At 37.9% G+C, this 16,707-nt stretch overlaps 1 protein-coding gene across 1 annotated transcript in view; it reads right to left on the bottom strand.

Moving 5' to 3' along the window:
- The window catches only part of ntn1a (netrin 1a), a 62,193-nt gene that overhangs the window by 18,311 nt on the left and 27,175 nt on the right, over nt 1-16,707 (bottom strand). The window contains exon 2 of the mRNA XM_026262996.1: nt 6,375-6,563. Within this exon, the coding sequence (XP_026118781.1) occupies nt 6,375-6,563 (189 nt within the window). The remainder of the gene's footprint in view (nt 1-6,374; nt 6,564-16,707) is intronic.

Genomic DNA, 16,707 nt, shown 5'->3' with positions numbered 1-16,707 from the left:
TGGAGCGGTATATACATGATTCTCTGGTAGCAGGCATTATCCGTCCCTCTTCCTCTCCAGCTAGGACGGGGGTTCTTCTTCGTGGAGGAGAAGGATGCCCCCGTATTGACTACCGGGGGTTGAATGACATCATGTTAAAGAATCGTTATCCTTTGCCGTTGATGTCGTCGGCCTTTGAGCTCCTTTAGGGGCTCCCTTTTTAGCCAGATCACCCTTCCTCTGACTGATCTCACCTCAACAAAGAAACAATTCTGTTGGTTGTCACAGGCCCAAGCTACATTTGAGAACCTTAAGAGTCTATTTATTTCGGCCCCCATTTTAACTGACCCATCTCGTCAGTTCATTGTGGAGGTGGACGCGTTGGAGGTGTGGGTTGGGGCAGTTTTGTCTCAAAGATCATCTTCGGACAAGAAAATACATTCCTGCGCCTTCTTTTCTCATCGTTTAACCCCCGCTGAATGGAACTATGACATCAGGAATAGGGAGTTACTAGCTGTCAAGCTGGTGCTGGAGGGTGGCGTCACTGGTTACAGGGAGCACAATGTCCATTTATTGTTTGGACTGATCATAAAAATCTTGAGTACATTCACACCGCCAAGAGAATAAATTCTAGGAAGGCTCAGTGGGCATTATTTTTTGGACGTTCAGGCTTTACCATTTCTTATTGCTTTGGCTCTAACCTGACGCACTGTCACGGGTTTTTGAGGCAGTTGCCATTTTGTTCTCTAGCTCGTCAGCAATTGTCTTAGATCACATTTTCCGTATTCATGGCCTCCCGGTGAACGTGGTTTAGGACGTGTGTCTAGGGTTTGGACAGAGTTCTGTCGACAGCTGTAAGCAACTGCGAGCCTATCCTCCGTATATCACCCGCAGACTAATGGTCAGGTCGAGCGTGCCAACCAGGATTTGGAGAGAGTTCTGTGTGGCGTCTGCTGAACCGTCATCTTGGAGTTCCAGGTTGCCATGGTAGATTATGCACATAACTCCCTCCCGGTCTCATCTACAGATTTGTCTCCCTTCCAGTGCTGTTTAGGCTACCAGCCACCTTTATTCCCCTGAAATCTGATGCCGTTGTTTCCTCCACGCATGGATTTATTCAGAGAGGATCGCCAGAGAAGCCCTCACTCGGACTTGCGAGAAGAACAAGGCATCGGCGGACCGTTACCGTACTAAGCCCCCACTTTACATGTGTGGTCAGAGAGTCTACTTAGGACATTAACTTCAGACTGCCCTCATGTAAACTGGGACCCAAATTTGTTGGATCGTTTATTATTGCCAAAGTGCTTAGTCCGGTGTCAGTACGCCTCAAATTGCCCCCTCAGTTTAGAAGGATCCACCAGGTTTTCCATGTTTCAAAGGTCAAACCCGCCTTTCGCTCCCCCTTCAGCCCCTGACCTCTGCCCCTCCGCCTCCCAGGCTCATTGAGGGGTCGCCGGCCTATACTGTACAGCAGCTCATTGACGTGAGGTGTAGGGGTAGAGGTCATCAATATCTGGTAGACTGGAAGGGTTATGGTCTGGAGGAGATATGCTGGATTCCGGCTCGCAATATTCTGGATCACGCTCTCATTGATCAATTTCATCAGCGTCATAGTGAGTCCTGAGGAGGCATCCCTGAGGTGGGGGGTACTGTCACGGTGCAGGGTGCCTTCTCAGCTTCCCCTGCGGTCTGTGTTGTCTTGTCTGTTCTGTAGCTTGTGGTCTGGGCAATCAGTGCTGAATGTGGCGGGGGTGCGCAGATCAAGAGCTGATTCTTCCCCACCTGTCACTCGTTCTCCCACTCCCTTATATGTCTCTGCCTTTCTATCCGTCGTCATGAGTAGATTGTTTTGTCTTGGCCCGTGTTTTGTGTGTGAGTCCAAGCTTCCTGTCAAAGGATCTGTAGTTCAGAGACCTCTGTGTGCGCCAGAGCATTTCATTATTGTTTTTGTTATTTTGTGTTTTGTGGCGAGAATAAAACTTCTCCTTTGCCTTACTCTGCATCTGAGTCCTAGATCGCACACTGACAGAACCATAAAAAATGAATTGCCTTATTATTTCATTAAAAAAAGGTAGCAGTACAGTGACTACAATGGAAATTTAAAGAGAAGGATTCTCTTGAGGAAAATGGCATCTGCCCAACAACTGTCCAAATCTCACTGAGCCAAACAGTAAAGCAATGTATGGAGTACAGGTGTATGTCTCTCAAACATTTTAGCTTCTGCTGTCTGATAAGAACCTTTCTGGAGTGTCTGGAGTGAAGTGTTTAAGTGGTTTTCCACTTATCAGTGAAGTGGTGGTACTACAGCAGATTCCAGGAGAAGATATGGTTCTACTGTTTCTTCTCCTCATCCACTCACTCTTAACACTGCCATGTCCCTGCTCCTGAAATACTAAGCTGAGAGTTTATTGGTATACAAGAGCGAAGGTTTTTCTTTCGTCTTATTTCACAGATAAACTTTAAGGAACCAAAAATGAAATTTCTGGCATTATTTTCTCATCTTTATGCCATTCCAGACTTGTATGACTTTCTTTTTTACTGTGGCAACCAAAGGGAACTCCATTTCCACTTTTCCAAATAATTTAGACAAGTAAATCACATGGACTTTCATGGTGGTTTTTAATTTTATTTTATTGTATTATTTTTTTAAGCACATTTGGAGCATTATGTACATGTACGTTTATAGAAGAAAAATAAAGAGTAAAGGCCAAAACTTTCAGTGCTTGATGTGAGCATTTAATCAATTTTGAAAGAGATCTGCACGCGGCAGCTTTAATAGGGCAGATTGCACAATGTGAGAAGTTTAGATCGCTGCCAATAGTTTACCATAAAGCTGCTGTTTGAAGTCTGAGCTCCTCTCCACCATTAAAAACATCATGTTGAGAGTCGGTGGGGTAATTTGTGTGTTGTTGGAGGATGGCCAACTCAGCCCAGGCTCAGTATTGTAGTGCTTATTTTCTGTGCTGGCCCACAAAAATGTCTGAAGCCAATAAAGGGAAGAGAAAATGAGAGCAACTACACTCTACGAACCACTGAGTGTTTTTCTGATATCGTCTGAGTGTCTGTTTTTGCTTAAATTCATGTTAGAGTGTTTTGAGACAAATAATCTTTTTTTATTATTATTTTATGCAATAGCGAGCTTTAGCATAATCATTTAATTAAATTATAAATGTCACTCCAAGCACCACAACAGCTTTTTGTCAACAAACGTTCTGCCAAGTTGTCATTTTTATGCGTTACATTCTCATCTAATTGAAGCCAGCCACAAAAGAAGTAGTTTTTTGGAACTCTAATGAGAAAAGTGAGGTAATGTAAAACAATATTTTCAAATCCCCAACAGAAGAGGTTATCTGTGGTTAATAGTATGTTTTGTGGAAATGCAAGGCGCATGTTCAAATGCAAGGCATAATAGTGTGACCACAGATACTACACAGCTTTCACTGCAAATATTTCTACTAACATACTCAGTACTAACATTCTTAGCTTTTCCTAGAACCCTAATAAGGATGGGGAGAAAATTAGTCTTTTTTATTTATTTTGTCTATTTGTATATAAACCCATGGCAACCACACATTGAAGGCACAATTAGATTGACAGTTTGCAGAGCGCAATGCACTTATATGATCTAAGTGTGGTTTGCTGTATTAAAACAAAATGGCTCATTTAACAAATCAAATCTTCAAAGGAGTCACTCACTCCAGTGGGAAGGAGAAATGATGAAGCAAATGTTTCCTAAGCAGAATAAATTAAACTTATGGGGCAAGCAACTCAAAGAGAGGACAACGATGCACCTTGCAAAGCAAAGCTGCCTTCACTTTGTGTGTTTACACTGTGGTTTATGAAGGGTAAAGCCACAAATCAGATGGCTGAAGTTTCATTAGAAGCTCTAACCTAATACAGATTGCTGCAGACTCTCTGCATCATTCTTTATGGATTTACCAATATTCAAGCTGAATAAATAAGCTTTCCATTGATGTATGGTTTGTTGGAATCTGACAATATTTGGCTGAGATACAACTATTTGAATATCTGGAATCTGAGGAGGGAAAAAATCTAAATACTGAGAAAATCGCCTTTAAAGTTGTCCAAATGAAGTTCTTAGCAATGCATATTACTAATCAAAAATTAAGTTTTTATATATTCATGGTAGGAAATTTACAAAACATCTTCATGGAACACGATCTTTACTTAATGTCCTAAAGATTTTTGGCATAAAAGAAGAATCTATAATTTTGACCCATACAATGATTTTTTTGGCTATTGCTAAAAATATATCCCGGTTTTGTGGTCCAGGGTCACATATATTACACAAGAAGCAGGGACCCTCAGATTTGAAGCTCTGTTCAAGAACAGAAAAGACTTTAATTGTTTTTCCTAGAGTAAATTTTTTTAGTATATAGTTGCCATTATTTCATTTCTCTTATTAAGAGTGTGAGGGCTTGTCGAAAGAAAGACAAAGTATGTGGTGGACGCATTAAATGAATGAGCATGAGGGGAGTTAGGTGCTTTATATTACAACATACTTGCACCTATTTTCATTAACTTGCAATACATGGCATATTTAGCTTGTGAAAATGTTTTCTTTGGCAGGAATTAAATGCCATGCTTCATATCATTTGTCACCTTCCTATAATTACAACACATCCTTTTTTGTACATCTGTTTTGATGTAACCTAATACAGCTGTGTAACTTGGACAGTGTTTGATTGTAATTACATTAGGGGCTCTCATTCTGGCAAATTTCAGGATTAAATCGAACAAAATGTCTTGTTTAAGTTACAGATTTTGTAAATCATGATGAAATGTGTTTTCAGAACTATTTAAAATGAAGCAACCTTCGATTTGAGGTAGTCAGCTGAGATTAACTGGAGATCTCCCTCTCGTTTGAAAAGTGCCAGTGTTTTTCTTTGTTTAAACCTCAAGAGTGTGTAATGCTGGAGAACCGGGGCGAACCGACGTAAGTATCCAAGCAAGTAAAATATTAAAATACTGAAAATGTTATTAAGCTTGCTAGCAGTGCTGATAAATGTTCCAAGAATAAAATAACAAAAGTCTAACGAGGCAGTTGAACCTGAAGATAAATGACTTGACCAAAAACAGAACGAATGTGGATGATTGTTGCGAAAGAACAAAAGCAATGAGAAATGTATAGAGACAGACAAAATCATGCAAACAGATGAAAGTAACAGCAAAGATTCAGACCAGGGAATTTTCAAAATCTTCCTTGAGAGGCTGTGGATCACAATGATGCATTTTTATTCCAGAATTGATTTCCCCCCTATATTTCATCAATTAATACATCTTTCATAGTAGTACATGAATATTTTGAAAGGTTTATGACTAATTCCGTCACAATCTAAAGGGTATTATGGCTATTTTTAGTCTGTTATTCTTTTTTGTAGTTTTCCTTGAACCATTAGTGAATTCCATTTGGTTTGTTGACCCTAATTCCAAGTGCCTGGGAAATCCTCCACGGCCTCTGTCTCAAATCTCAGGGTAACAGAAGAGTTCATTAGCTTTCCAAGCAAAGCAGATCATTTTAATAAAACTTTAGAAAAGAGGCCCAGGGTCATCAGAGACCTGCAGGATTATTCACCCTTGATTTTAATTACGGAAGCCTTGCAAAAACAGAAGAAAAAATATCAAACCGAAGAGTGATCTAATGTCAGTTTGACTGAATCACATCCTGTGAATCTGTGATAAAGTCTCTGTCACAAAACATTTCACTTTAAAACAACATATTCAAGCTCACAGATGACCTTTAGACATTTCAGATTCATCTTTTACTGTTTCTTGCCCCACGGCAAAGTTAGGCGAGAATAGCCTGTGCTTTCTTCTGGACAGCTCCCAGGTAAGTGTGCTGTCGCCAGCCAGCTGCACACCTGTGGTGAGCTGCTGGCTTATTCCCTCCTGCGTATCTTCCCTTCCTGTCCGTCCTCCCCCTAACCTCAATTCCTCTCACTCATCTGACCTGTAACAAGGATCAGTTCACACCTCTGCTCTGTTTGTTTGGCTTGTCCTGTCAAACCATCCCCCAAATGAATCCCAATAAGTCTATGTCAGAAAGATGCAACCTTCCTCCTCCGCCCCTCCTCCACCCACATCCCTGTCCTTGGGCTGCATGCTGACAGAGACTCATGGGGGTTGAGGAGCACAGGAATGTGAGAATTCTTCATCTGAGGGGTAACACATTAAGAATAGCCACCCGTTCATCTAATTGGCTCATTTGTGGCACTGTGAATTTCTGTGTAGAAAACAGCCAGTTAAATACTTAGCCGTGGCGTTTTCTGCTTTCCTAAGGACGTGTCAAATGATAAGTTGCAGACTTTGGGCCCTTAAGACCGAACCTAGTTGCTCTTTTCACCCATGGTGTTTAGATGCAGTACCCTTCATACCTTTGCAGGCCTTTCTGTGAGAGATGGGCTTAGACATGTCTCTGTAGTAGCCCTCCTTGCAGTAGTGGCAGTGGCGACCCGCCGTATTGTGGCGGCAGTTCAGGCAGACTCCTCCACTTTTCCTCCCGGAGAGTTTGTAAAGCTCCATGTTGAAACGGCAGCGCCTCGCATGAAGGTTACAGTTGCATGCTGTATAAAAGGAAACAAAGAAGATGCATTTGTTTAAATATCATATCCTCTGTCACAGAGGTCCTCCAAAATTTCAAGCCAAGTACAATTAAATCAGAATTTCCAAATTCCAACTAGTCACTGCAAATCTAAGGACTGTGAGCAACACAGGTGTAATGCTACCTGATTTAAAAACATTTATGGTGTTTGACCCATCATCAGTATGAAAGGGCAAAACAATACAATATAATATTTAGAAAGGATATTAATGCATTGTAACGTTTGTACACTTTTTGCAATGCTTTTTAAAGTCTTTAAAGTGTCAGCTCATCAAGGCTGCATTTATTTGTGCAAAAATACAGTAATATTGTAAGCTAATTTTGAAATGTGAGTAGAAAATGAATAGAAGGGAATAAATAGTGATTTGAAATTCAATGCATCCTTGCCGAACAAAAGTATTAATTTCTTTCAGAATAAAAAAAAAGATATATATTTTTATTTTTTTATTTTTTTAATGAGTAAAATATTTTAGTTAGTGTTTTCTCAGTGAATGACAACACATTTCACTTAAAAAAAAATATTATAATGATTTAACCACACCACATGCACATTTTCAGATTACCATTATTTTCTGAGTGATTTACTAGAGATTTAGACATGAAACGTTATCTTAAAATGGAAAAAAAAAGTAAGTTACACACTAACATTTCTGCAATGTTTATGAGTACCACCTGAAGGCGCTCCACATCACTGCCTCTATTGAATCACATGATTAAAGTATATTTTACTTGTGAAAGTCATTAGACAGTCTAAATCAGAAATAAGAAGTTTTCTCATCATTATGCAGTAGAGATATAGGCCTCAGTTTGACAGCTATGTCTTCACCAACTGCAACAAATGAAGAGTCAGGAAATTAACTTCTGATAATGAGGTCAGCTTCTCAGCTCTTTCTCTGACCAGGCCTGCTCTTTCCCAATGATGCCAAGCAATATCAGACAAGTCCTCCAATTACCATTTCATTCCCAATCCTCACCAGGAAGCTGTGCTCTTGCTTGTTTACTAATGAATAAAGTCGCTGCCACCAAGTTTAATTACTGTCTGATGTTTATTCATGACGGATTTGTGAGCAGACATGTTCTCTTTCATTAAGCCTGGGTGAGACATTGGTGTGGCTCATCTTCATGTATTATTCAACAATAAATCCCAACTCTCCTACCATAATGCTATGGGCTGTTCAAGCGCAGGCAACTGCTGGCAAGGCATAGCTGATGCACATTCTCTGAGCAACTTCAACAGAGTGTTTATTTGGTCTGATGCTAGGAGACGTCAAGACAAAATAAGCATTTTGATGAGAGGGCATAACAACTTACAAAGTGAATGAAGTAACTTCAAGACTGGAACTTATAAAATTACTTGAAACTGATTTAATAGCTTGTAACTTTTCAAGCTTTGTTTGAATGAAAATGGTCTAAATTTCTTAATGCCAAGGACCCCCAGATATGATGAACCCCTTGCGCTCCATTTAAAAAAGAGAAAGTACAAAAACATGTTGTTTGCAGATATTTGTAAATAATTAGCTACTAAAGCCAACATTTGAAATATTAAAGTATGCCCCAACAATATTTGCTTTGTATTTATAGTGCAATAAACCAATCCTTAACCCATATTAAGTCTGTGTACTTGCACTGTATTACTCGGCATCTTCATGTGAAAGTACACTGCAAGTGCACATAATGACAAATAAAATGCAAGTATATTTGTACAGTGTTTTCTCATATTATTAAGTATTGTTCCAACGTATAGACAGAAAATATTTCGGTTGCAATTTATTTTACTGTACGTGTACCAGGGGTGCTCCGATCACGATCGGCCGATCGTTAATGCGCATCTCGTCAGTAAAGCCGGTTCTCTAATCAGCAGTTAATTCCATCAGGTGCGTGATTTCACATAGAGCAGCTGTTACTACACAGAGCCGTTGTTAACTGAGAAGATGCGCCAAAAAACGCTGAAAATGAAGTGGATTTGCACATCTTCTCTATTAACAACAGCTCTGTGTAGTAACAGCTGCTCTATGTGAAATCACGCACCTGATGGAATGAACCGCTGATTAGAGAACCGGCTTTACTGACAAGATGCGCATAACGATCGGCCGATCGTGATCGGAGCACCCCTAACTCGTACTAACATGTACTTACAGTGTACTTACAGTGTATTTATCTAAGAGCGTTCTGGTAATACAAGGTAACTACATGGGGGTAGGATTAGGTTTAGGGGTAGGTTCAGGGTTAGTACCTAGTTATTACATAGTTATTGTAATATTGTAATACTATAATAAGTACATAGTATGTACATGGGGAACAGGACTGTAAAATAAAGTGCTACCAATATTTCAATATTTGTATACTGTATATTCAATATATAATTTGAGTTTACAAAATAATCACAATTAATCTCTTGATTTAATTCTTTCAGAAAATAGTATTGATGTAAATAATGTGTAGGTATTAATTTGAACTATTATTTATTTATTTTTTTGTCTTGCTTTGCGTTGCCTTGCCTTGCAGGCTCATATATTCATTTGGAATTATTTTTATTTTAACACATAGTATATTTGTGTTAGTCATTTGTGTACAATGCCATCTAGTGCCATCTTTTTTTTTTTCTTTTTTGTAAAACTCCTCTTATTATCTCCCAGAATACTCTTGGCTCATCTCCACAGATTTTCAACTTGCTGCCAAAAGAATTAAAACTTGGAATAGGTTTTTCGAGATGCCTGCAGGACATAAAGAATGATAATTTGGCCTGTCCTAGAAGTGTCTCCTCTTCAAACTTACTGAATCCACGGTTTGTTTGCTTTCAAGCAGGCACACTGTTGGTATTAATTCTGCCTGCTTGTTTGGATCCCAGTGGAAACTGATCCTTCCTACCCTCTAGCTATGGATTATTCACTTTTGCTAACAAGGTAAATGCAATCCACTATGCAGCCCGCGGCCTCTTCAGATTTCTACAGACAAAATCCAAGTTGTTTTCTCAAAAAAGTACCACATTTTATTACTTTTTCAAGACACAAAAATTCCTTATATTGCTATTGGACAGAGATAAAACCGAGAAAACTAATCACAACAGTATGTTTTAACAAAGTAATGAGAAAAATCTGTTATTACAATGACATCACCCGAAAAACTTTCAGCTATATTCATTCTTTCTTCATAACATGATTTAAAATGATCTGTGGTAAAAGAAGTGAGGTTTTATATAGATTGGGCAGCATGCACCGTCTTAGATTGTAATTCGTTGCAGTTGTTACAATCAATACATCCGATTAAATTGAGCAGGATTTGATTGAATTTAGCATTTACTAATATTTTTAGACTGTCTATATATAGACATGATTGTAACAGTTGGAAAACGCTGTTGTGGCATCACTTATGCACCTGAAAGAGCTCCACTGAAAGAAGTTGCACTTGTCAACATGTGAGGCTATTGGTATTGGTATTTAGCTCATACAGCTTCCTCTTGCTCTCGGTCATGAAATATCAACACATAGGGCAGCTGGGAAAAGCTGTTTCAGTATCTCATCTGGTTTCCTCATGATTGAGATTGTGATTGTTGTGATACGACCCTGTCTGTATGAACACACACACAAAGCATAGGGCCTCCTCGCACCTGCTTTTTTTTTTACAGGCGTGCAGGATTCAGGGTGGTTGCCTCTCAATGGGAGCAAACACAAAGCGGCTGTACATTATGTCGTCCCCCCACAATCATCTCACTGTCAGACACATTTTGTTGCACTTCTACAGCTTGAGATCTGCTCGTTTTGCCATTTGACACCCACTCTCACACCTTGTTCGGCCTGCATGCTTCCCCGTATCTTTGAAGTGCTTTCAGACTCACTAATCTTGTCATGTCATCTGCCTTAAAAGCATGATCATAATTTAAATGTTGCCTTATGTGACGGAACAAGATTACAGGAGTTTTTGGAAGTGGGAGGAAAAGCTCATCCCTATGGTGGTACTTCCTAACCACAGAATGGAACAGCGTCTGTCCTTAAAGAATGAAAGATTACCTAGTCATCCAATCAGGCTGGTGAATGCAGAATACTCAAAGAGGATGAAAACCCTCATCAGTGAAGCCGACAAAACAAGCTATTCACACTTGTAGCTACACATCCACTTAGCCGATAAACTCCAGGCAGAGATAAGGGGGTGAGATGACTCTTCTGATTGGCCGGGTTGAGGAGAAAGCCAAACCAGATGCGTTTTGTCTCCGTCCCCTCTTTAGTTCAGCTCAGCTCACTGAGAGGCTAATAAACACATACAGACGTGAGGAAATAGTGTAAGGTGATAGCTTTCGAGCGCAGCTAATTGGTTTTTACTGCCTTAAGAATGTTCTCAGAAGAATCTTGATTTTGTTGTCCTTTTGGATTTGTTAGAACCTTTTTTTATTTTTTAGAAAAGTTAGAAGAGACTTATTTAAAAAAAAAAAAAATTTAATCTTGCACCGATATAAAACTTTTGAGCAGTAGTGTATGTGCTAAACATGAGAATTTGAACATGAGGATTAGTTGGTATAGATTATAGAAGTTTTTTTGTGTGTTTTTTTTTGTTTTGTTTTTTTACACACAGATGCATTTAATAGAAGACTGTGAAAAAAGAGCAGTGCATCATCGTTTATTAGGTGTGAGCGTATTTAGGGTTATATTCCAGCCAGGGTCTTCTCTTCCTGAAACTCCTGATCACACCAATAAGCAGTGTTTGGAAGTAACTAGTTAAATGTAACAGAATTGCTCTAACCTCAAAATGATCTCAGTGTAAAAAGAGGTGCTAAAGTCTTATTTTGTGGTTGCTGTGCTTTAAATTAAATGATTATAATCGTAATACAAGTGATGAAGGATTTTAAATGTCTGACAGTAATCAGTGTTGACGTTTCAAAATGATTAACTGTTGAAAACTTTATAAATTTAGAAAAGTAATCAAATGTAATCAGTTACATTACTTTAATAAAGTAACTGAAAAGTTGCACTACTTACTATTACATTTTAAATGCGATAACTTGTAATCTATTGCATTTCCAAAGTAACCCATCCCAACACTGCCAATAAGTGAGGAGATTATTGCTATTTCTCTTACACTCTTTGTAAAAGTGTGCTGTATAAACAGTGTCAGACTAGAGGCCATTGGTAATTCTCCTCAGTTATCAGGGATATCAGTCCAGCACTCAACACTATTGGCCTTTTTTCACCAAGACTGTCAGACAGAGCGGAGATTTAAAAAAAAAGACGTCAGTCCTTACACATAATTCAGAGATTACAGCTGTTGTTTCAACAATTTGAGTGAAGGGTGAAAAGAATGTCGAACGGATCAGATTTCAAGGATTTGTAGCTTATACTGTAATAAATTGAATGTAAAAACTGATGGAAATCTATGCATAGACTTTGTCTGAAGCCATCAAAATAGGAGGTGATTGCACTATTGTAGACTTTTGTTTTTATGAATGAAACAACACGCTTGGTGAAGCATTACCGAAATGGTGGTGCACTAAATCTAATAGGGGTAAAAACAAACCCGCATTCCGTGACTTAGAGCTAAAGAATCCACTCACAGCTCATACATGCTTTAGCAGACAAACATCTCAGGCATGTAATATCTGTCTGCTCCGACACCATCTCAGGTGTGAGTCCTGACCTTCAGTGTCAAAAATCACCAGTCATGAGTCACGAACTCCAGGGCGTGAGATCTTTCCTGTACCGGGGGTCGGTGCCACCAGACTCAATACCAACACCTAACACCGGCCCTTCAGAGAAGAAGTTATGCCGAGGGGTGCTATCCTTACTGGGCTTTTAAATAAACATGGAAGAGGACCCATCCATGCCTAGTTTAGTTTTAATCTTTGTGTGCCCTTTTAAGTAATGTGATTAGCCCCTGAGCCCCGTAAGACTTAATGAGAAAATATTAGATATCACCACATCAGCCTTGTTTTGGTTTGGTCGTCTTTCAACAAAGTTAAGCATGGGGAGTGTGCTTGGGTGCTTGTATGACACAAAGTGCATGTGTGTGTGTGTGTAAGTGGAATGTAAGAGTGCATGTGTGTGCCTGCACATGCGTTTTTCGGATGTTGCATCAGTTCAAGGCTTTTGCTCTGGGCCTTAAATCAATAGCTACAAAACAGTTTCCCCAAGAAACATATGAGAGACAATTTCAATGATGAACGTCTGCATTGTGGTTCCGTGGTCAGCCAAAGATATTCAGTGGTTTGGACTGAGGCATATGGCATATATTATATATTTATATATATATATATATATATATATATATATATATATATATATATATATATATATATATATATATATATATATATATATATATATATATATATATATTATTATTTACTTAACGCTGATATTGTTCCAAACCTGACTTTTTTTTTTACTTTATGAAAGTTGGCCTATTTTCCAATTATAATAATTATCATAGTTTGGCAGGAGAAGTCATTCTTCACTGAAAATCTTGATATCATTCATGTCCTTCATAATTTATTACCCCAAACTATCATATGATTTCCAAATACTTGGAATATAGCTGTTATACAAAGACATTTATTATATCTTTTGTGTCCTTTTTGAAGCTTAGATTCAAATTGCATTCGTAGAAATGAAATTCTCGTTTTTTTGTTTCATGGAATAAAGAAAGTCAAATTGGTTTGGAACAACATGAGGGTGAGTAAATGATGACAGAATTTTCATTTTTGGGTGAACTATTCCTTAGGGTAAATGTAATTTTTTGCTGCCACTTTATCCATAGATGTATAGATAAAAAAATAAAAATAAATAAAAAATGCCTCATTGACTTCTGCTGACTTTGTGAAATTATTGTATCTACAGTAATTGTATCTCTAAACGAAACAGACCATTGCTGTTAACATGTCTATAAACATATAAACTTATAGTATTAAAGCCAGCACATCGATCAATTAAGTTGCATAATTATAGTAAGTGTTTCTTCCCCTCCTTATATGTCTACTGTATTCTGGCTGACTGCCATATGAATGTGTTGTTGCTTGGTGGTTGTTAAACACTTTTTTTGTATTAGTTTCATTTGCTGCTCTCATACTGAAAATTCAAAGACCAAACCGAAGCAGATTGTCTGATTCACACTCTCTGGAATGCTCTTTATAGAGAAATTATCTCTTCTTTCATATTGCTGTTTTTGTCATTGTTTCACATTCACTCACAGTCTGATAATAGCGGACTGGAATATAAAACATTTGTGCAGTGTTATTAAGCAACACATCAAAGACAGATACACTGCACATTTTGTACTCATACGGAATCTTCTCTCAAATTTTCATTCTTCCAGAGTTCACAGCTCAGACTGTAACTGCACGCGGCTGTTGGAGCTCTTCTTATCTGTTAATGCAGACAGTGCTTTCATATAACCGCTGCAGGAAACTTACAGTAGAACAATGAATGGAGAAAATCTCACCCCATAAAATGTTACTCTAATGTGCTTCAACTACACAGAAAATTCATTATTTGATTTATCTAATCTAACTTACGTCATATGTGTCCAGTCATAATGTCAGTTACCTGAAAGCTAAATAAATAAGCTTTCCAATGATGTATGGTTTGATAGGATAGGACAATATTTGTCCGAGATACAACTATTTGAAAATCTGAGGGTGGAAAAAATCTAAATACTGAGAAAATCGCCTTTAAACTTGTCCAAATGAAGTCCTTAGCAATGCATAATACTAATCAATTTAAGTTTTGATATATTTATGGTAAATATAAATTTTTGAACAAATTTAAGTAAATTTTTATATAGAACATTAGCTTAACATAATATCCTTATCATTTTTGGCATAAAATTTGTTTTATTATTTTGACCCATACAATGTATTTTTGGCTATTGCTACAAATAAACCCATGCTACTTAAAACTGGTTTTGTTGTCCAGGGTCACATGTCAAAATTATCGATTTTTCTTTTATACCAAAAATCTTTAGGATATTAAGTAAAGATCACATTTTGATTATTAATATGCAATGCTAAGAAATTCATTGGGACTACTTTTTTTTTATTTTTTGCACCCTCAAAAATTCCAGGTTTTCAAATAGTTTCTCGGTCAAATATTGTCCAATCCACTTAAGACTGGTTTTGTGGTCCATGGTCACATATTGTGTCATAAGTATGATGTAAAACTATGAAATCATATTACACAATAGTTCACGGAAATGCAGATTTTAAAACATATCAAGGTGAATTAAAAGCAGTAGACCAACTACATTTTTCCCAAGACCCTGACATTTTGTCACTCACACTGTCATTTTGTCGACAAGAAACATACCTGTTTGAGATTAGTTATTCTTTGTAGACAGCTGTCTGCACCTTTGCGAAGCATAATGTAAACATTGAAAATAGCTCTTAAAAATATAAACAGCAATTAGCCAAATCATGACTCAAATCTGGAATGTGTTTAATGAGTCCTGAAAAAGCGAAAACCTACAAATCGCATGTTTAGAGAGTGAGGTACCACCTCTCCTCTCCTACAATCCTGGAGAGAGCGAGTGTTAGATTTCCAAGCCATCACCTTGGCATGAAATAAACAAATAAAAGATTAGAGGAGTTGAGGCAGCCAGGAACAGAACATATTACCATCTGAGTCTTTGATCAGATGAACTGGTGTGGACACACTGGAGAATAACAGCAGGGGGGATCACGTCCCACACGTCAACGGTATACTTTTAACAGGACGCACATTTCATGTAGTGCCTCTCTTCTCCACCCAGCATGCTGAGAGAGCTGAAGAGCGCTCAAGCTTTTGTTCCCACCTGTATGTGAACCCCGGAGTCAAACGGATCTGACTCAATCGCTTTGAGTCCTAATTCAAGACAAATGCGAGTGCTGTCAAACAGAGAATCACTCCGCACGACAAAAAACTCTCACATACACACGCACCCAAACACACGACAACCTGTCTTCACTTTGCAAGAGCGCCCTTCATTTTTCCCCACTCCTTTTTATCGCGTAAAAAAAAGACACAGTAAAAATTGGTAGTAGTAATGTTGCGATTATTGTTTTTCTGTTACAAACAAACAATAATAATAATTGTGAACTGTGTTGTTACAGTAAATTAATAGATTTTAAGGAATTTGATCTTAGGAAGCAGATAAGGCCTGTTTATTTAGACACAAACAAAGCAAAATATGTCCAAAAAAACATAGGTGGCCCTTAACCACAAAACCAAAATAGCACAGGTTTTGTAGCAATTGCCAATAACACATTGTATGCGTCAAAATTATCAGATTTTTTAAATGGCAAAAATCATTAGGATGTTAATAAAAGATCATGTTCCATTAAGATATTTTGTAAATTTCCTACTGTTAATATATAAACTTAATTTTTGATTATTAGAATGCATTGATAAGAACTTTATTTGTACAGCTTTAAAGGCGATTAAAAAAATGTTGCAACTTCAGACTCCCGATCTCTGCCAAATATTGCCCTATCCTAACAAACCATACGTCAATGAAAAGATAATTTTTTCAGCTTTTGGATGATTGAAACTATGACTGGATTTGTTGCCCAGGGTCACATATTTTTCTGTATTCTGCTTGTTAAAGTTTTAACTTTAAAAGTAGCTTGAATTGGGTTGGGCTTACATGTTTATCAACTCCCAGATCAGTAACGCACTTACATTTAATTGAATATGCTGCAAATGTGTGCATTTTTATTGACAACCGCACGACATAACCTTTTAATTTCAGTCCAACTCCTGGGATGATATCCGCTGCATTATTCATCACTGGCTGAAGAACGCTCGGCTTATGACTTGTGTACCTCCGGTTCTTCATGATTATAAATTCATCCACATGGGAGCCCAGAAGCACTGCTGTGCATCACTGCTGTTGGTTAGTAATAAAACATGCTCGGTTTGGCAATGAATTTAAGAATATGTGAATTTTGGAGGTTTTGGAGAAGCTCCCTATTTCAAACCGCAGAGCATATAAAAACATATGCTTTAATACACTTCCAGCCACTGGCTTAACGTATCAGATCAAAATCATTAAACCACCAAAAAGATAAGGAGGAAACATCCCCCCTCTAGGTTTGTTTTTAAATTTTATGTAACATAATTTTTTCATTTAATCTTACATTTATCAAA

Source organism: Carassius auratus, chromosome 6 (assembly GCF_003368295.1).
Source record: "Carassius auratus strain Wakin chromosome 6, ASM336829v1, whole genome shotgun sequence".
Lineage (NCBI taxonomy): Eukaryota > Metazoa > Chordata > Actinopteri > Cypriniformes > Cyprinidae > Carassius > Carassius auratus.
The sequence above is the reverse complement of the archived record's forward strand: the minus strand, read 5'-3'. Positions and strand labels throughout refer to the sequence as shown.